Raw genomic sequence first — 19,494 nt, forward strand, 5'->3', positions numbered from 1 at the left:
AGCGGCTGACGACAACAACAAACAGCGGCGGCGGCCGCGCCAGGCAGGGCTCCTCTGCTCCCGCGCCCCCGGCCCGCCCGCCGGATCCGCCGAGCTGCCTCTGCCGCCCCGCCGCCTCTCCCCGCCCGGCCGCGGTCACCACCGAGGCGCTGCGTGCCCCCGCCGAGCTGCCTGGCCCGGCCGCGCCGCGCGGGGGGGACGCGCCGCCACCGCGGCCGCCGCAGGATGCGCGGCGCTGCCCGCGCCGGACCCTCCGGTGAGTGGGGAGCGCTGCCCCCGACCTGCGGGCTCCCCCCGCCGCCCCACTCGGCCCCTCCCCGCCGCGGGGGAGGCGGGGACTCCGGTACCGGGAGGGCGGCCTTGGCGAGGGGCGGCGGTCGCGGCTTTGGGCGCGGAGCTGTACCCGTGGGGCGGGCGACAAAGAGCCGGGAGGCGGCGGGGAGGGGGTGCAGAAGGACCGGGATCCCACCGCTGCTGCCGGTGCCGCGGAATGACCCCTGCGCAGCCGGCGGGGGGAGCGGGCACGGGGGGCGGTGACTCCCAACCCGCAGCGCCGGGCAGGCCGGGGTGCTCCTGCCTGCCCAGGGCTCCGCTGCCAGGGCAAGGGATTCGCGGTGAAGTTACTAAAAGGAATGACTCAGCCTGGCAGCGCCTCCGTGCTCGCCGCCGGCGGCGGTCGGGCGAGCGCCGGCAGAAGCGATGTGTGTTTACAAACGTTGTTCTTTCTTTCCCTCCGTTGTTTACTTGTTCCTGCTCCCGAGGAAGCATGTGTCGTGTGCTGGATTTTGCCATCGGTTTCTTCTTATTGCTTTCCAGTAGACTTTCAGGCTGTTGTCTTGACCAGTGCTGGCATTTCTTTCTCACTGACCCCCAAAGTACTGGCTGCTAGTGATCCAGAAGTAGAAATGCTAATATAAGTGCTGGGAGAATTAAATGAGCTGATCTTTGTAATGCTCATGCTTCTTACTTAACGTCAGGTAGAGAGGAAATAAAAAGTCACGTCAGTTTCTGAGATACTCAGAACCAACCCAGAACCAACCCAGAAATGTTAATTTAGACCTCATATGGCCCTGTCTTTCTTCTCTTGTGTCATTTGTTTTTTGTCTGAAGTAATTACATGGTATGTTCTGGTCATGAGCCATTTCTTGTGGTTTGTATTTTAAGCTTTCACCTTTATTTTTTTATGGGAAAGAATGAGAAGGTTAAGCTGTTTGTGTTTTTTTTTCCTTCTGCTCACATAAATGTGTGTCAGAATTAGTTTGTGCCATTGGGTTTATGGAGGAACTTACACTCCTGAAGGTGTGCGTTTGTAAAAGATGGTAATGTATGAGGTATGGTAAAAGATACCTCAGTAATTATAGAGAAATGATGAGGGTGGAAAAACATGCTTCTTACAGTTGAAGTTTATATAGCTGAGAAGTACTATGAGAAATACTAGACACTATAAACAGAATTAGAATCATAGAATGGTTTGGGTTGGAAGGGACCTTATAGATTATCCAGCTCTAACTGCCCTGCCATGGGCAGCGAGACACCTTGAGGTAGACCAGGTTGCTCAAAACCCCATCCAACCTGTCCCTGAACGCTTCTAGGGATGGGACATCCACAACTTCTCTGGGCAACCTGTTCTAGTTGTCTCACCACCCTTACAGTAAGGAATTTCTTCCTAATATCCAGTCTAAACCAATCCTCTTTCAGTTTAAAGCCATTGCCCCTTGTCCTGTCCCATACATAGCCTTGTAAAAAGTCCATCTCTATGGAAATACTTCATAATAATAATGAAAATGTGCACTACTACAGTATGTTTAAGTTGTGATCTTGAAGAGTGTTTCATATGTAGTACCTTAGGAAGCTTTTAAAAGATGAAGCACATAAAGAAAGGGCCTTATTGTTATCTGGTGCTCTACTTCTGTGCCGAGAAACAAATATTAACAAAAAAGAAATTAGGTATTTAAGCATCGTTGAGTTTAAATGAAAGTGCAGGGGATATATTTTACGTATTGTAACTGCTCTCTGGAACTCAAAGTGGTTTTATTTTATTATGTTGGGAGTAGTAAAGAAAACAAATTTTTGAAGAACACGGGATAAGGAGTCTTAGCTGCACCAGTTATAGAGCTAGAAAGACAAACAGGATCTTTTGGGATAATGGATTACTGTAGACCTATCTGTGCTTTGGGAGTATACTATTGTTTTATGCTTTGTGCAAGTAGCTGTGTGTTATGTAGATTGTAAAATAGTGATCTATCTTATGCTTTATTTTATTGTTCTAGACTTGTACTCAGCACAGATTTGGGTTAGTAATCTCTGGGATCATATTCAATGGGCTGTCTCTCCCCATGTCAGGTTACTATATTTATAATTAGAAGTGTATGCAGCAGACTTATGCTGTGACTGGAGAAGAGGGCAAGGGTTATTTTGAGGTCTTTTGTGGTGTCTGTTTAAAAAACGTTGTGTCCCTGCATGTTGGCTGAACACAGCTAAGGTTACGTGGTCTTGCAGAAGTTAAGGTGAAAAACTGAATTTCTAAACTATTAGTACATTTCTTAGAACTTCAGTTATTCTGATAAATTAGGGGGTTGAGGGTATGTTGGGGATAGGAGAGCAGCACATGTTGATTTGCTCTTTTTGATAAGAGAGTGGCAGTTACAGTAGTTTTTCTGTGTGTTGTCCTCTAGGGCATGTTGTCACCGGTGTGTTCTTAAGTCTTTATTTGGTTTTAAACTAGCAGTTAGTTTCTGTGGAGGACTGGCTCAGAGTGATGTGAGGCTCTTGAGACTTACATTGCACAGGTTGGGTTCATTCGCATGTTGGGGTAAAGTGAAACAAGTTGAAATGAAAAACTGTAGTGTGTGTACCCAGCTGTCACACGAGTTACTTCAGTCATTTGGATACTACCCAAGCAGTCACGTGTCTCCTGCATATGAAATGTTGCTCAAGAAAGTTGTGCTCCTGATTTTTGGTTCACAGCTCAATGACAATATATGAACAGTTTCTGAAGAGGAGGAGGGGGGAAAAAAGTTAATACCTTACTACTTACAAGGACCCTATTAATAGTTAGCATGCTGATGCAAAGTTGTTAATCAGTATTATTGAATAGCAAACACTTGATTAGGAGATGCCAACTTACATAATAATGTATTATACTGCAGGACCTGATTGAATGCACTGATACCAAAGAGGCAAAAAAAGAAAAATATCACTAATATGTAAATTACTAATATAATTCCAAGAATTACAGAGTGTGTGTTTTATAGCTGATTTGTCAGAGTAATGATTTTGGTGTACAAGTTGAAAGATCCTTACATGAATTCTTTGTTGCAAAAGCCTACAGCATAATTAATGGTGATAAAAAAATTGCTAGCAATTATTTTTGTGAGCTAATTAGCATTCCGTCATTGTGCAAAAGTCACTTGTCTATTTATGAGTTAATTCATATTGCAGATCCACTCTTTAATTTTGAATTCAGTTGAAGGAGAGAAAGTGGAAGACATCATAGACGTGTATCAGCTCTTTCTATCCCTATTTGTAAGCAAGGTTGGAAGTGGGTATACTTTGTCTTTTCTAATGGGATTCATGCATAACTAAATTCTTAATAATACATAGTATCTTAATATCAATTGTTGGAAGTTGTTGCTAGAAATATCAAAAAAGATTTATTGACACAACGTTTTCATTCAGAGTTTGAGATGAGGCTGGTCAGGAGAAACACCAGGGATGTCAGGGCAATTCTTGCTTTTCTTCTGTCCATCTCCAGCTGTGTATTTTTATTTTTGTTGTTCAGGTTTACAGTCTGTGGTTTCAGCATGGTTCTGAGCTTAAACTACCAGCAACAGCTCAGTGTAGCTTTTTATGTCCATCCAAGATGTTGACAGTTTCGTTTGGAAACAGATTTTGCAGCTGGGCCTGCTGTCTTTATCGCATCAAGGTGAAACGATTACAGTGTGCTATATATATAAAGCTCTAGTAGTTTGTGCATCTAGAAAATAAGCTATTGTAGAATCTGGTAGCCTGCTTTCTATGTGAAAAGGCTTAAGTGCTGTATGAATTTCTTTCTGACCTGCATTGATTACCTGTTTATTGAAAGTAAAATGTAAAATTGCTTTGTTGACTAGTCAGGTTCCAAATGTCCCGTGTCTGTCTTGCTGTGTAATGCCATAGGTTCAATAAGAAGAATGACGTGCAAGTATTTGATAGCAACTGTGCTTAAGGAATGTTCTCATGAGTCTCTGACTTCAGAACATGCTTTTATTTTTTCCTCAGGAAAAAGCTCATGTTTTCTTACCTCCTAAGACTTACTTGTGCAACTGTATTTTTGCTTTTTCAGGAAAGTAGGAAAGTTGTGGTAGTGGTGAAATAATGAGCTCAGTATTTCAGTTGCATTGTCTTTTTATATGGAGGGATTAGGTGGAACTAGTATCTGTATGATACATCAATCTTCATTATTATTCTTGAAGATGTGTTTGACAGGCCAATATGCTGTTTTTATTTCAAACAGATTGAAAATAATATGTATTTTAGAGGTAGAAAGCAGCATCGAAGAATTAATTAAAGGCAAAGTTCTACTTGTATTATTCAAATTCAAAAAATCATACCACTCTTAGCAAAGCTAAATATTAATTCTGTAAGAGTTGCACTTTGCTGAGGCCCGATTTATAAATGTTTGAGGTAGCTGTTTCTAAATTCCCAAATTTTACTTTGATTTAGTGTTCAGGTTCTCTTTTGTAACTGACTTATCTGCCATTTTATTTTATTTTTTTTTTGTAGAATGTGTTCATGCTGCATTCTGTAAAATATGCTCTTCTGTGTGTTGTAGATATGGCTGCAGCACTTTTTGCTCTATATTGTTTGAATGGTGTTTTTTTCCTGATATAGTAGGGACTCTTAATGTCAGTGGTTTATCTCAAACTTTGAGTTTGTTGATGCCAAGTAGCTCTGCTGGTATGTCAAAGGTGTGGAAATTTGACCCTTATTTATTGTAGTTGTGCTTAGGATAGACAGTTCTTGCAGACAAAATGATACTTTTATTCATACAGTTTTCCTTCCATCCTCCAGAGTGTGTATTTTTATTAAATTCAAATGAAGCAGAAATTCTTATATAAGAGTATATTGTGTAACTGGACTAGAAGCTCTCTTCTAATACATTGTGCTTATGTTATATCGCAGATATTCTACTAGTAAACTCAGTATGAGTTTATATGTCTATTTAAAAATATTCTTTACAAGTACTCATGTTGTCTACTGATTGAAAGAGACTTGATTCTCAGTGAGCGGTTTAAAAATATGACTCAAAATTTTCAGTTCTGTCTGAATGAAGGGTGGGGGGAGGGGTAATGTGTAAACTTTCGTGTATGTTTTATGTGAAAGGCTTGGTGGTAAAATACCTATAAACTTCAAAAAGCAAATATAACAACAATTTCACATGCACTTTATGGCTGCATGCAGCACAACCCGAGTTCAGTAAAGACGAGTACAGTTTCACTACATCAACTGCTGTGAGTTGTGTTTTTTGTTGGTTTTCTTGTTTGGTTTTTATTTTTTTTTTGGTGAGGTTGTGTAGTTCTTAAGTTGGTAATATTCCATGAAGGGATTTATTAGTGCTGTTTGTTAACTGTTTTAAACTAGCAAAGACTTACATCCCAGAAAGATAAAGAAGGGCAGATGAAAATTAGGAAACACTTTCTTGAGATAAGAGACAATTCAATATTCTTCAAACACATCCTGCAGCTTTTTTCATTTCTGAACACATTGCTGTTATCTTCTTTCAAATTGATGCCAGTAGAGATCTGAAGGTGATTTGTAATTATGTGACATCCAACAAGAATCTAGACATGGTTTCTAAATATGTATTCCTAGGGAGGCTGGGGGTTATATTGGCTCTACATCTCACTGATAGTCCTGTACTTACCTGTTTCAGATACCACTGAAATAAAAAAGAATGATGAATGGCAGGAAGTTCATAGGTGACATGTGAATTATAAGTAGCTTAAAAAAATTGAGAAATTTCATCTTTAGATCATGAAATTAAAATGCTAAATTTATAAACATCCATATGGATAAGAAAAATTTGAAACAAGTTTGGAAGTTGCAAATTATTCGAACAGTTTTCCAAGATGGTGGTGCATTTCCTTATTACTGGACAACTTCAATGTTATTTGAAAGCCTGATTGCATATGAATAGAAATTAATTCAGGAAGAACCTGAGACTGTTATGTAGGCAGTCAGACTAAATCACAGTGACTTTTACTTGTCTTACATTTCATTATTTTCAATCTTTTACTTTCTATCTGTAGTGCTTTCATTTCTGTGAAATAAATACCATTTAATCAGTCTTAATTTCTGTGATTTCATCTTTTAAAGTAGGCCTGGCCAAGATTTTTCTCTTTTCTACATAAAAGAGAAAAAGGCATTATAATGGTATATCTAGAAAGGGGAGGACAGGATGAGTGGTCTCTTAGACTATATTTTGAGAAACTCTATCCTGAATTGCATCTCTAATAATTGCCCATTTTTTAGTTATCTTAGCCTGCTCTTTAAGAGGATGCTGGCTTTTTTTTTTTTTTTTTTTTTTAAATAGGTTTCCATTTATAAGCAATCTGCTAGTAACTGAGGATGACATGGGCAGTTAGGAGTGTGATGCCTTCTGAAAATTCTTACTTGTCTTCTTGAATGATGGTTCTGATGTTTGGTATCCTCTGTATTCATTGACCTCTTTCCAGCCTTAGTTGAAGTTTATCAGTTTGTGGAGCTGTGCAGTGAATCAGATCAGGGAATCAATTTGAGCTGTTGGTATCGTGGGGAAGTAAGCTGTTTCTAACTTGTTACAGCAAAGTAATCCAGTTTATTCCAGAGAAGTATAGACGGTTGCACCACTGAAAGTTGGTGCAGGGAAAGGAGCAGGAAAACTGGCTGAGGAAGGGGATTCCGAACTCTGGTGCTCTTTCTATAACCAGTGTTCATGGTCTTGGTTAACCAGAGAGAGCATGTTAGTGGAAGAAGCACCGATGCTGACTTGTCTGAGTTTGGTGCAAGAAAGAAAGGAATTTTTGTTGTCTGTTTCTTGCAGAATTGTTTCCAAACACTGTAAGTTTTTTACATGCTAATTATTTTAAAGAGTATGTGTCTACAGGGAGAACCTTCCCACCAGCATGAAGTCACTCAGTAACTTCAATAAACCCACCTGAAGCTCCACTTACCCAAGAGCACCATTCTTTGCAAAGCGATTGTATTAATCTCTGTAATTCGAGGGAGGCTTGTACACTACAAATGCCTTTGAAATGGCAAAATTATACATTAAAAAAAGAAAAATCTGACAAAACCTTCAGTTAACTTTGCAAAAACCAAGGTGCAGACAGCTGTAAAAAGACTTGTTTCCATCAATTAAAAACCAAAAAAAATAAAGGAAAGAAAGAAAAAGGATACTACAGGCTGTGGGCTGTTTCCTAGCAATAAGATTGTCAGGAATCCTTGGTTTGTTTTCTGACTTGTACCTGCTACCTGAGGCACAGAAGTTTCACTTTCTATCATGTAAGAGATGTGGCATTTTGAAAAATGTGGTAAAATTGTGTTTAACTGTTGGAGGAGAAAAACTTTTGTCTGATCTGTTATATGGATTGTGTTTTGACAGCTCCTCAAATCAGTGAAACCCGCAGTGTGAATAGATGCTAACCATCAGATCTCAAGTTTTATAATTATGTACCTATGGAATCATGACACAGTGCCTAATATTGTGCTTGTTACCTCATGAACGTGTTTGAGACTCTTACTTTCCTAGAATTCACAATGTAAGTTTTGTCTGAACTTGTAAGAAGCTGTATTGTTTTGGGCCACACCAGTTTCAAAGCTACACTTAAACGCACCATGTTTTCTTGCCTGCCCAGATGCGGTTGTTTTTGATCTCCTGCTGTTTCAGTGTTGATGTTGTTGAGGATCTATGAAGGCACTGTGGCACCTACGTTGCTGAGGGAGGAGCTTCCATGTAATTCAGAGTTGCAGGAACAACTCTGAATATGATGGTGATATGTAACTCAAGTATTAAGTTAGTATTATATAAAATGATTCATCTTAAAGGAAGGGGAGGGGGAAAGAAGCCTCTTATACTATGAAATACTGAATTTACTGACTTTTGAAATTCCAGTTTAGTGAGTTGGGAATTAGGAGCTTAGGGATATTTCCTGGTTGCTCTGCAGAATTGCAGCTTATTTCTTGTGTTGAGTGGAAAAGACTTGCTTTACTGACCAGCAGCTGAGTTTGAGAGCTGCTAACAACAAAGTGACTGTTGGAGTTGCTGTAATTAAGTAACCGCCTCTGTGCCTGATGCACATCTCAACACAGTATAAATAGAGCTCCAGATGGCACCTTACAGATGTCAGGGATTGACAGTCTTTCTTTAAGACTACAGTGTGGTTTGAACATGAAGTTTATAGGCTTTGATATAAGGTGGTAATGGGAGATAGGATCTCCACCTGCAATAACATGTATCTCTGTGATTAGATGAGGTCTTCTGGTTAAATTTATTTTGGAGGAGTGGGGGATGAAATTATTCTCTGCAGTTGGGTCATGAGGAGCTCTACTATTTATTCATCACATAGCTTAGGATTTTTCTTTTTTTTTAGTTTTTCTTTCAAGTTTTTAAAGTGCCTTTTAAAGCATATTTCCTTTCAACAGTTGGTTATCCAGAAAAAGGTATGCATTTGCATTGTAGTTTAGAAACATAGCCATTTCTGTTGCATAAAGCATTACTAAAGAATGTGTGCCCTCACAATGAGGTCATTCTTTCTATTCTTCTGGTGGTGGTAGTAGTAATCTTCTGCAAAATTAAGATATTTCTGGTTAGATGCATTGGTTGCAGTTTAAAGAAAGCTCCTTGAAGTCTGCTTTCAGAGAGAATCTTACAACTAACATGAAGAAAAGTCTTAGTGTTATTAAATTCAGTTTCAATTTCTGTTTTCATTTTCCTTTCATACTAGGATTTATGTGCTATAAAATACTTTGCTTGTGGAGTCTGCAAGTTGGAGCAAGAGAGCATTTTTTGAGAAGGGCACCTGAAAAAACCAAAGGAAGTAGAGGTAGAAGACAGGTTTATAGAAGAAAACATAATGAATTGTAAGGAACATTCTGCACTGGTCTTGTATCTTTGTCTATTATACAGTTGCCTAAGTTGAAGTGAAACAGGAAATCCTGCTCTAAAAGGAGAAGAGAAAAAGGTGAAATCACAGGAGTTGCAGCATCTCAAAGGGAAACCTTAAGATTTGCTGTATGGAAATAAAGCACAGTTTCATAACATGTTAATATGCTCCAAAGTTGACTCTCCATCTCCAGAGGTAATAAAGGTATATTCCCCTTTAGGGGAGATGTTATCCAAGAAGATATTTAGTGCATGAGGAATAGCACTTGAGTCTTTTTAAGCATGTGACAGACTTGTCAGCCTTTGCCTCAGATGAATTGCCCTTTTGACAGGAAGAAATTCTGCGGTGATGTCCCGTGAGACTCCTGACCCTTGTAATTGAGGGTAACACTTATGATTCATATTGGAGACACTCTTTTACCTGTAGTGTAGCCTCAGCTGGTCTGCAGTAAGAGAAGAGAAACTTCTTTATTAGCAGTGTACAGATAACAATCATACAGAGTTATGTGAATGTCTAATAGCAATGTGGAATTGCAGGCACTGAGCAAACAGTGAGAGTCTTGCCTTGATCACGTAGTTCTGTCTGCTGTCAGATTAGAGCCCCTTTCAACCTGGAGATATACATAAGGGGGAAAGAGTTTGGACCTCTTAGTTCTATCTGACCTGGAAGATGAAGCATTGATAAGTATGACACTTACTGTACAAATGTGTAGCCATACTTCTCTGGGAACAAAGAGCAAGGTACCTTATATGGCGGGTGTGGTGTTGTTGTAGATGGAATTTTAAACCACTGGGTTTAAAGGAAAGCCACAACTTTGGCATTATTCAGTTTAAATTCTTCGGAGTTAAAGAAAAAATTATCAGTATCTTCATTTGCTTAAGTTCAGTTTGCAATCCAGCTTATAAAGGAAGTATGGGAAATGAGATGTCAAAAACGTGTGTTCACTTGAATAAGATAATATGGAGGAAACATAGTGACTTTAAAGTGAAGTTGATTAATGTACCTTTAAACACAAACACCATAAATGTTGATTTCTATCTTTGTCCTGCCATGTCTGCCATGTTTCAGTGTGTGAGTTTGTAAAACTGAAAAGAATTGTACCATGAAACAATGGAACAGTCAGCATTAGGTAATGGACCAGGGATTCTGCACTTAAGGGCAGAAATGGGTGGTTAATGTAGCCATAGGATTATTTGTGGAGTTTTGTGAAACCTGTGATGCCTGTACTGTAATGACAAAAAGGAAGGGTCTGTAAACAGACCTTCATTTCCTTTTACAGATGTAACAATGAGCATATTCTGAACTAAATAAAATACATCTCCATACTTGTAAACATGTGTTGAAAGTATTGATCGACACAGACTTCAAAAGTAGTCAGTTGTTGAAGAGTTTATCGTATAGGGAAAGATTGCAGTAATTGCATTGCAATGTAAATACAACATAGAGCAGTGAAATAAATGTCACAAGTGACATAATGTATTCATTGCTGGTTTTGGTGTTTTGTTAGCTAATGTAACAAAATATACGTATTCTGAATTAATTACAGAAGCTGTTTCTGCTTTGGGCTATTCTTACTTACATGTCATCTCATTCTTTTTCTTATATTTATATCTACCATATTCTGTCTGCCCTGGCAGCTGTTAGAGAAATTTCAAATGTTCAGCTGTTTTTTTTAATGTTACTGATAATTTGTGGCAGTTCCTTATACAAACTTCCATCTCATAACTTGAAGGATCTAGTTTATAGGATAGCGTGGATCTAATGCTGCAAATCACACAGTTTAAAAAATAATCTGGTTGGATTAGTCATTTGTGGTTTTGTCTGATTACATAGTTAGCAGCTCTGTCTTCAGTAGCTGTCAAATTTTGTAATTGTTCGACCTTTATTAAAACAAATTAAAATGATTTCAGCACTATAACACTAAAAACGTTGAAACTTGTAACACTATGTAGCAGTTTAATGCTAAAAAAATTTTAAAAAAGCCTGAAATTCTCCTAATGGCCTGTTGTGGTAATACAAGAAGAATAATAATAAAATGCTGTTTGACTATTCTGTTGAAGCTTGATGGTGTTACTTTCACTCCAAGCTTATTTTAAGAACTTATGTTACTGCTGAACAATAATGTTCTGGAATATTGGGAACAAACATAAAGGCTAATTTGTGTTATGTAGCTGACCTTGCTTGCTTGTCTGCAGTAACCTGACCTTTGAAGGAAAAGAAACTTAGGCAACTGTGATGAGTTTCATACATTCCTCCCCCTATAACTAATCTTGGACTCTGTTCAGAGTCAGACATATGTTGTCCAGACATGCAAGACTAGGGAGAGCTCTCAAAATTCATTTTCTTCCAGTGTTGCAAAAACAGGCATCTGGAGAGAGGCCCTTGACATAGTTCCTGCTGAGGGAAGTTAAAGGCACGTATTCTCTGAAACCTTTCTTTACGCAATTCCTTTCTTCCTGAAAGCATTCACTGAAATTTGTGACAACCTTGGGAATGGGTGACTTGTGTGTATTTCTGTGAATTCTACTTCTTTTTTTTTTTTTTTTTTTTAAGGAGTAATCTAATACAAATTTGTCCTGCCTGTGTTAGTGTAGTTCTATTCCCTCCAGGATTGTTGGCTAAAATGTTGGGTGGAAGAAATACCACTTGTTTTTGGTCTCCTTAATGGTTGCAAAGAAATTACAAGACTAGAGATTCCTGTGTTGTGATCCTAGTTTGTGGCTTAAGTGTTTCAGTAGTTTCATGTTACTGTGCATTACTTTGATCTAAAGCAAATATTCATAGATTCATTTTGCTCAAGTACAACTACTGACTGATGATAGCTAAACTGGAGGAAGACACTTCAATTACCGTTTTTCTAGTGGTAGTACTTAAACACATTGCTTATTTCCCTTTTATTGTACCTTTCCTTCTGACAAAATGACGTGTGCATTTTTCATAGGAGTAAAGAGGGAGTGGACAGGAGAGAGGAAGATAATGTCTCTGTTCTGTGCCCATAAAATAATTTTTTTCCTTTATCATAAGGTTTCAAATTTGGGACAAAGTGTTTTTGATTTAACGTTAGTAGCATGAGTTGTATAAAATGGTTTACACCTTCTAATGGTTTTCAGGCTTCAGCAAGCCTATTTTTAGTAATGGATTATCACCCTTTATAGTGCCTGATCATCTTCTCAGAAAGCTTGCTGGGGCATTAACATGATAGAAATAATGTTTGTTTGCAGTTTGGAGTTTGATTGTGCACTTGCCTTACTGCCCTGAGCCCAACGGCTCATCAACACATTCCTTGCCAAGGGTTCCTTCTCCTTTGGCACTGCTGCTTAACGGAAAACAGTTAAAATGAACTAGGGTAGCCTAAAAGGATCACCTTTGGTAATCTGGCTCATTTTGATTGTTGCAGTTTCCACTGTACTTTAAAAAACAGTTCTGGGAGAGGAAGCCCCTGGCAAAAATGCCAATGACAAGCAGGTGGGAATGGTTAACATCTTCACTTTATTTAAAAGAGAAATTAGAATAAATCAATCTAACACATGTTTTGAAAGTAGGCGAGTGGCTTAGCATAATAGGTTACCTTGTTTCAGGTGAGGAAGGTGACACTGATTCCTGAAGGAGGCTGTTGGAGATTGCTGTTCATTCAACATCAGTAGCATGTATACCTTTTGATGCTGGATTTTCTTAGATAAATTTCATGTGTTATGACTTTTGCTGTTGCTCTCAGCATCATTGTATCAGCATTCAGCACTAGTTCTGAACAATAATTTCAGTTAATGGAAATGCAAGCAGTTCCTTTTTAATGAGCTAAAATTCTCTCCTTGTAAAGGAGAGAAGTATCCAAAAGTATCATTAACAGTTACTTTCAACAAAACTCATGGGCAAAAGTGTTCAGGTGTGTAGCAGTTCTGGGCAGATTTGTAACTGGATAGTGTTATTAATTAAAAAACAACTACCATATAATTATTCTTCTGGCATTGACATACACTGATTTCTGGGTTAGATGCAATTATGACCATAAAATCCTGGCATTTTAATAACACCTGTAATTGCATTTCCGTATCTTTTCTTTGCAGATCTTCTCTGGCTTTGAACAGCCATGCTACTCTGTTGCCAAAAATCAAGTAAAGCGAATGTGTGCAGTTACTCTCCTCTTGAATTTGAAGAAGGTGGTAACTTTGTATAGTGCCTGAAGGTAATTCTTTCTTTGCTTGAAGTTAAAAAGTTGGAGTCTGCTGATGCATGGCAGATGCTGTCATAAATATTCTTGATCTTGATAATGTTTCTTTCTGTGTTAGTTAGGTTTAGCATTATGGTACAGAGGGGTAAATGATTAAAATTTCACTGTGTGTATGAGATGAACACATTGTCTCATATTTCACTTCAGCCTGGAAAGTAATGTTTATGTGAAAGCTGGGTACTACAAACCTTTTACTATGCTTAGATTGAAAAGAGCTTATTTTTTTTTCTGTGTGCTCCATGCTGCTTGCTTGAAACATTGTGTTATTTAATGTTTGTTTCTAATTCTACCTGGATCACAGTCACAAATACATTCTTTGTGAAAAGAAGGTTGTGCACAGGAGACTGATCAATTCTGAAACTTAGTCCAAAGAATTTAGTAATAAATAAATAATCGTTAGCTTGTTCTTGGTGTTCAACAGTTTTTACCTATCTAATAATTTGGTTTATAGAATATATTCATTTCCCAATACAAAATGGAACTGTTGCCACTTAGTACAGTAGAGTTCAAGTGTAAGGACAACAAAACTCTGTTCAGATCAAATTATTTAACTGGGGCTTTTTTACCACAGGTGTTTCTGAAGTCTTGATGTGAAAACGCATGTTTTAACTAGTTTATGTACTATAATTAATGCTTGAGAAATGTGTGGAAAGCCACTCTCTTGTAAAAAAAGCTCTTTTAACTTTCTGAAATAATTTTTCTGATAAAACCTCTCCTCTCTCCTCATTTTAATGGCATATTTGTTATTTTTCTCTGTGGTCTGTCAATTTTTCTGGGTGTAGGCAAAGAGATAAAGGCAAATTCTGATTAAGTTGAGAGTTATACAGTTAGCTGTGTAGATCTTGTATATATGTTCAGGGAAAGAGGGGCCACTTATAGGACCTGTGTAGTAATTTGATTGAAAAAGTCTTTTTTATAATGATATAAAAATATTACTTAGTGGCTAAAACTTTTACAGCTCAGCTTTTTGTAACTCCTTCCACATAACAAAAAAAAAAATTCAGATTGTTAGTGACTGCAGTGTTACTCTGCAGCAGCTCTGTTAGTGTGGCAGAAATAACTCATAAACTTCCTACCTCCTGTGGAGGAGAAGAGAAAAAAGGCTCAGAAGTAAGGAGTATTTCAGTGATAAAATCTCAGATTTCAATGTTTTATGAAGCAGGTCAAGGTTTTTCATCTGTCACATACACTGGAAAAACCTGTGCATGTAGTTGCTCCTCCAGATGCTTGTGGGGCACGGGACTGAAAATGCATCCTGTGTGTTGGGCTGCACATTCTTTCTTGTATACTCCATATTTGCCATTGGTGACAAAGAAGGTAGCTACAGATTTAGCTAATGCTGGTAGCAGAGGAAAATATTTTTTAAAACTATTACTTATTGTGGAGAAATACAAAAAGGAAATCTACCTTTTTTATTTTTTTTTTTTTGGCCAATACTTCAATATATCTGAATGAAGAAAGTATGGGTAGGGATATTAATGAGCAGACAGACTTTGTGGCTGTAAGCTGAGGGAAATAGATAGCATAGGTCATGCTACTGTTTGTTAAATCTAGAAAGGATGGCTGGAAATAACTGTATCAAGGGCTTTAACAGTATATTTCATAATTGAGACAAGCCAGATAATGATCTGGGATGGTGACCTCTGCAACTGGAAGTCACATTTTTTTAAATTTTTTTTAATTTAATTTTTTTGTTGTCAGTATATATTTCCATGTGTTCTTCTAACCATCTGCACATGCAGAGACTTACCTTGCCCATGTTTCTGGTCAGAGGAACATCTCTATCTTTAGAAATGGATAAAGAACTGTGGAATGTGAGGGATGATGTATTCAGCCACTGTTGATCTGAAAGTATTTTTTCAAAAGCATGTGCGTGTCTTTTTCATAACTCATGTAAAACTAACACTTGAAATTTTTATTTCAGTTTCTAAATGATTTTATCAGTGGAAGTTATAAACTTCAGAGACCTAAAGAAATCATCATGAAGCTATATGTATTTTTGGTCAACACTGGAACTACCCTTACGTTTGATACTGAACTTGCTGTGCAAAAGTAAGAGAGTAAATTAATTGTATATTGCTTGGTTTTTTAAGTTAAAAAGCATATATAGTTGTTATATACTAGATTCTTGACAGATGATACTCAGTTATATTTTTTAGTATGTTGATATAGTTTTCTCACAGGTGTTCATGTATTTGAGTGGATTTTGGTTGTGGGTTTTCTTCATTTTTTTTGTGATTTAGCATTTTCAATGCCTTGCTGGGTGATTCTGTGTGTTCTGTGTGTTTGAGATCCCATGAAAGAGTAGAGAGGTTATTTACTTTCTGGAGTAGTGACAGAGACTGACCTACTCTTAGCTGAGTCTGGTAGTATATTTGTTGCTTTTTGAATAAAACTGTCAGAATGACTTCTGATCTTTTGTGCTCTTTTATTGAATCATATTTTTATTTATGATTTCTCTGTAAGAGTTTTGTTTTTCACTGACTGACATCATAGAAGAACTTGTGGAGGTTGTTCTTTTTCTCCTATCAATATGGTTATCCTGAAGAAAATGCGTGCTCTTCAATGTTTTTAGATTAGATGCTAAAGAATTGGCATGAAGGTTTTTGTGTCATTTTCTGGATGGGTAAAAGTGGGTTCTGTCCTGTGTTGTAAGGCTCCAAAATGTTTTACATCATCTTGTATATAAAACTTGAACCTCTGAATGCCCAATTGCCTGAAGCATTTATCAGTGTTATAGGATCACAGTTAAGTCCCAATATGTCTCCTGTTTGTATTTTTTTTTTTTTGCTGCATATCAAAAGCATCTTTCAAATGTGTGCTTTGTGTTATATCCTTTTTTCGTTGTTCTCATGTGCAAGACACACTGTAGGTAGCAAGAGCCAAGCTTACCTGCTGTCTTCGTGCTCTACCAGTGCTGAATGAGTTACAATAAGTAGTTGTGCTTAAAAGACTTTTACCATGGATTTTGTACTCAAATGCATTGTTTCCTTTCTCCTGAATTCCTGTTTTTAATTTTCGTGACTCAGCAAGTGAATTCGGATTTTGAAAATTGTTTGTGGTGGAAGGATTCTAAGACTGTCTACTGATTGTTTTTGTATGCTGTTCTCTAAAAGCCTGTTGACACACAGGGTATTATCAGTGTGAAATACTGTTTCAGCCACTCTGGTTCTACCAGGTCATTTGCAGATGTGCCCATATCCCTGTATGGTGTCCTGGTACATTTAGACATTATGTTTCCACATCATGGTGAGTGAAGTACGGCATCTGAGCTGCCATTCCAGGCTCCTAATAATCCAGTAGGGGCCAACTTTTTGCTGATTTGGATAGTTCTTTGAGAAAGAAGCTTTCCAGCCAGTGAACCAAATGAAATCAGGGACTCTTCAGTTGAACTGTTTAATTTCTTATTCTGTATATCTGTACATGTGGACTTGGTCTTTCTAGAAAGACTAACTTTCTTGGGTTCTTTGCCTGTTTCCTTGTACATGGACAGGCCAAGCTATCTTCCTAAAGACCATGGAGATGATAGGTGAATGGTTACGGTAACACAGCCAGCAAGCTTGTGCTCGTGAGAGGTTTGTAATGAGTTTGTGATGTCATGTTGAATCGTGGTTATTTTAGATAACTGATCTTTATTTTTTGAGTACCGTACAACCAGTACCATTGTTATGTTTCCTGACAGTTATATCAAAACCATTGATGCTTGTGTTGATTACTCTCTTCATACTCTGAAGCTTTTTAATATCTTTGCGCAGGTACTACCACAGTGTGTTATAATTTGGTTCAGTAACTGTATCAATTAGTAAATTCTTTTTTATTTTGCTGTTTGCTTATGTTTTAAAGAAAAAGTCTAGAACAGTCTAAAATAAGCAATAGTATTATCACCTAGATACCTCATACCAGGTATGAGGCTGGTAAACTGAAAACAGGGATGATCTGTTGATATCCTGTTTCTACATTAAAAGTGTCTGTGATGTTTATACAAATTTGTTGCATATGTACGGATTGTTAAATTTCCTGTTACTGTTCAGTGCTATTAATGCACTTCATGTAAGTAAATCAGTCAATTTATTAGGTGAAACTCTGCTTACATTACACATAATGAAGTGTTGATATTTTTGTCTTGTAGGGTTTTAGCAAGTCAGCTCTTTGTTCATGAAGTCTACATTAAAAGAACATAATACGACTTTTACAGTTGTTATCCTAAATGCTTGATATGACTTAATCCAGAATTTCAGCATGCAAACAGATCTTGGAAAAACATTACTAATGATGCACCAGTAATGCAGAGGCAGTCTTCTTTTAGCTGATAGCTTATTAGCTGGGTATCCAGAATGCAACATGTTACAACACTTACAAAACTTAGAAATATGTCATTGTGCAGGATAAAAAGTAGTGCTTGTTTTAAAAATGTTCTGCTTTGACACTGACAAGTCACCTGTGCCTCTTACTGGAGTATGTAAAATTAGAGACATCGATATGCTGATAGTGTCATCTTCTCTTCCCATTTCTTCCAGTGTGGCTGATCTGAAACATGCAATTCAAACAAAGTATAAGATTGCCATTCAGCACCAAGTGCTGGTTGTCAATGGAGGAGAGTGTATGGCACCAGACAGAAGAGTGTGTAGTTACAGTGCTGGAACAGTAAGTGCATACTGCATTCTTAGTCTAGACTGTCATTTATAGGGGAAGAAAAAGATGTTTTACTAAGGAATTTTTAAATATTTTTCCATAGTATGCTGTTTGCTGGATTTCTTTAATTTGAGGAACAGGTCCTTCTGTATTCACCTTATACATGTAGATTTTAACTTGTTCTTAAGACGTGTTACCCACACAGTGGAATAATTGGTGATTAAATAGTATGTTGCCTTTACTCAGTCTTTGATTTCATTTTCTTTTTTTGAGTATAGGACACCAATCCAATTTTTTTATTCAACAAAGAAATGATCCTGTGTGAACGTCCACCAGCTATCCCCAAAACTACGTTTTCAGCAGAGAATGAGATGGAATTGAAAGTAGAAGAATCTCTTATGATGCCTGCAGTGTTTCATACAGTAGCATCACGAACACAACTTGCTGTAGTAAGTAGATTCTTACTGTATTTGCACACCAAAGGAAAATATGTCAGAGGGGATGCTTGCTGTAAAATATGAAATAGTTTGTTCAAAAAGCAGTAAGAACGGCATGCTAGTGATAATGTATTCTTCAGAGCCTTTGTCTCAAAGTATTTCAAGGTAAGTATTGAAATGTGCTTGCTTCTTTAGCATGTTCAGAGCTTCTTTCAAAAGCATAATGTAAGACACCTTTATGGATGCATATGTTTTACACCATTTGCAAAATAAAAGCAATCTGGTTGCTTTGGACCTATGCCTTAATGCACTGCCTTGTTTTCAGTGTCCTCTGTTTGCCTCAACCTGAAATCAGAAAAGTAACTCTGGAAACGTTGTTAACCCAAGTAGAAAATTAGCAGTGTAATTTTAAAAAGCACCTTGCCAAGCTTCTGTTTTATCTTATGTGTCTAAACAACTGGTGAGGAATTAATAAAACTAAGCTTCCTTTTGCTAAAATTCAGATTGCCCATTATTGAGTACTGGCTTTTACTTGCATATATTTACTTGCAAACTAGTCAGAATCCCAATTTGATTACTTTTGTGTTATTTTAATAGAGAGAACTCGTTCCCTGCAGCGTGGTCAGTAAGATACCAAGTGTGCATGCAGTAGGAGCAGCAGTTTTTTGATGTAGTCAAAAAACTGACACAATGCCTTCAGTAGATGTACTGATTGTGTTTCTTCATGTTGGGAACTGATCTAATTTCTTTTCAATTTTTATATTTAAATGTATTAAATATATTTAATATCTCTAAAGGTTATTTAAGGTTCGAATGGCTGGGAGTGGGAGAATGGTTATATGTAGCACTTTGCACAAAATGAATAGTAATATGTGTTTTGTCTCAGTAATAAAATTTCTTGGTTTCAGTGACAACTTTATTGCAGTCCAAAAGAATATTTAGCACTTGAAATGCCTAGATTTTAATACCATACAGCTGAATTCAGAGAAAAGTGTTAAGTCTTACGTATAGTACAGAGATTTTGTTTTTTCCATTGGCATCCTGACCTGTTGGGAGGGGGAATTTTTACTGA

General features: G+C 37.6%; 1 protein-coding gene across 3 annotated transcripts in view; it reads left to right on the top strand.

The window, feature by feature from the left end:
* Positions 1–207: 207 nt before the first annotated feature.
* RB1CC1 (RB1 inducible coiled-coil 1) overlaps positions 208–19,494 on the top strand; it is a 72,464-nt gene continuing 53,177 nt past the window's right edge. For 2 of the 3 annotated variants that reach the window (XM_027673955.1, XM_027673972.1), the window contains exons 1-5: positions 208–256; positions 13,190–13,308; positions 15,278–15,405; positions 17,871–17,997; positions 18,264–18,434. In XM_027673955.1, the coding sequence (XP_027529756.1) occupies positions 15,335–15,405; positions 17,871–17,997; positions 18,264–18,434 (369 nt within the window). In that variant the 5' untranslated portion in view covers positions 208–256; positions 13,190–13,308; positions 15,278–15,334. Of the gene's footprint in view, positions 257–3,906; positions 3,926–13,189; positions 13,309–15,277; positions 15,406–17,870; positions 17,998–18,263; positions 18,435–19,494 lie in introns of those variants that run through there. The other variant, XM_027673964.1, reaches the window with a different exon arrangement.

This window comes from Neopelma chrysocephalum, unplaced genomic scaffold, assembly GCF_003984885.1.
Source record: "Neopelma chrysocephalum unplaced genomic scaffold, ASM398488v2 Primary Assembly neopelma1_22, whole genome shotgun sequence".
Lineage (NCBI taxonomy): Eukaryota > Metazoa > Chordata > Aves > Passeriformes > Pipridae > Neopelma > Neopelma chrysocephalum.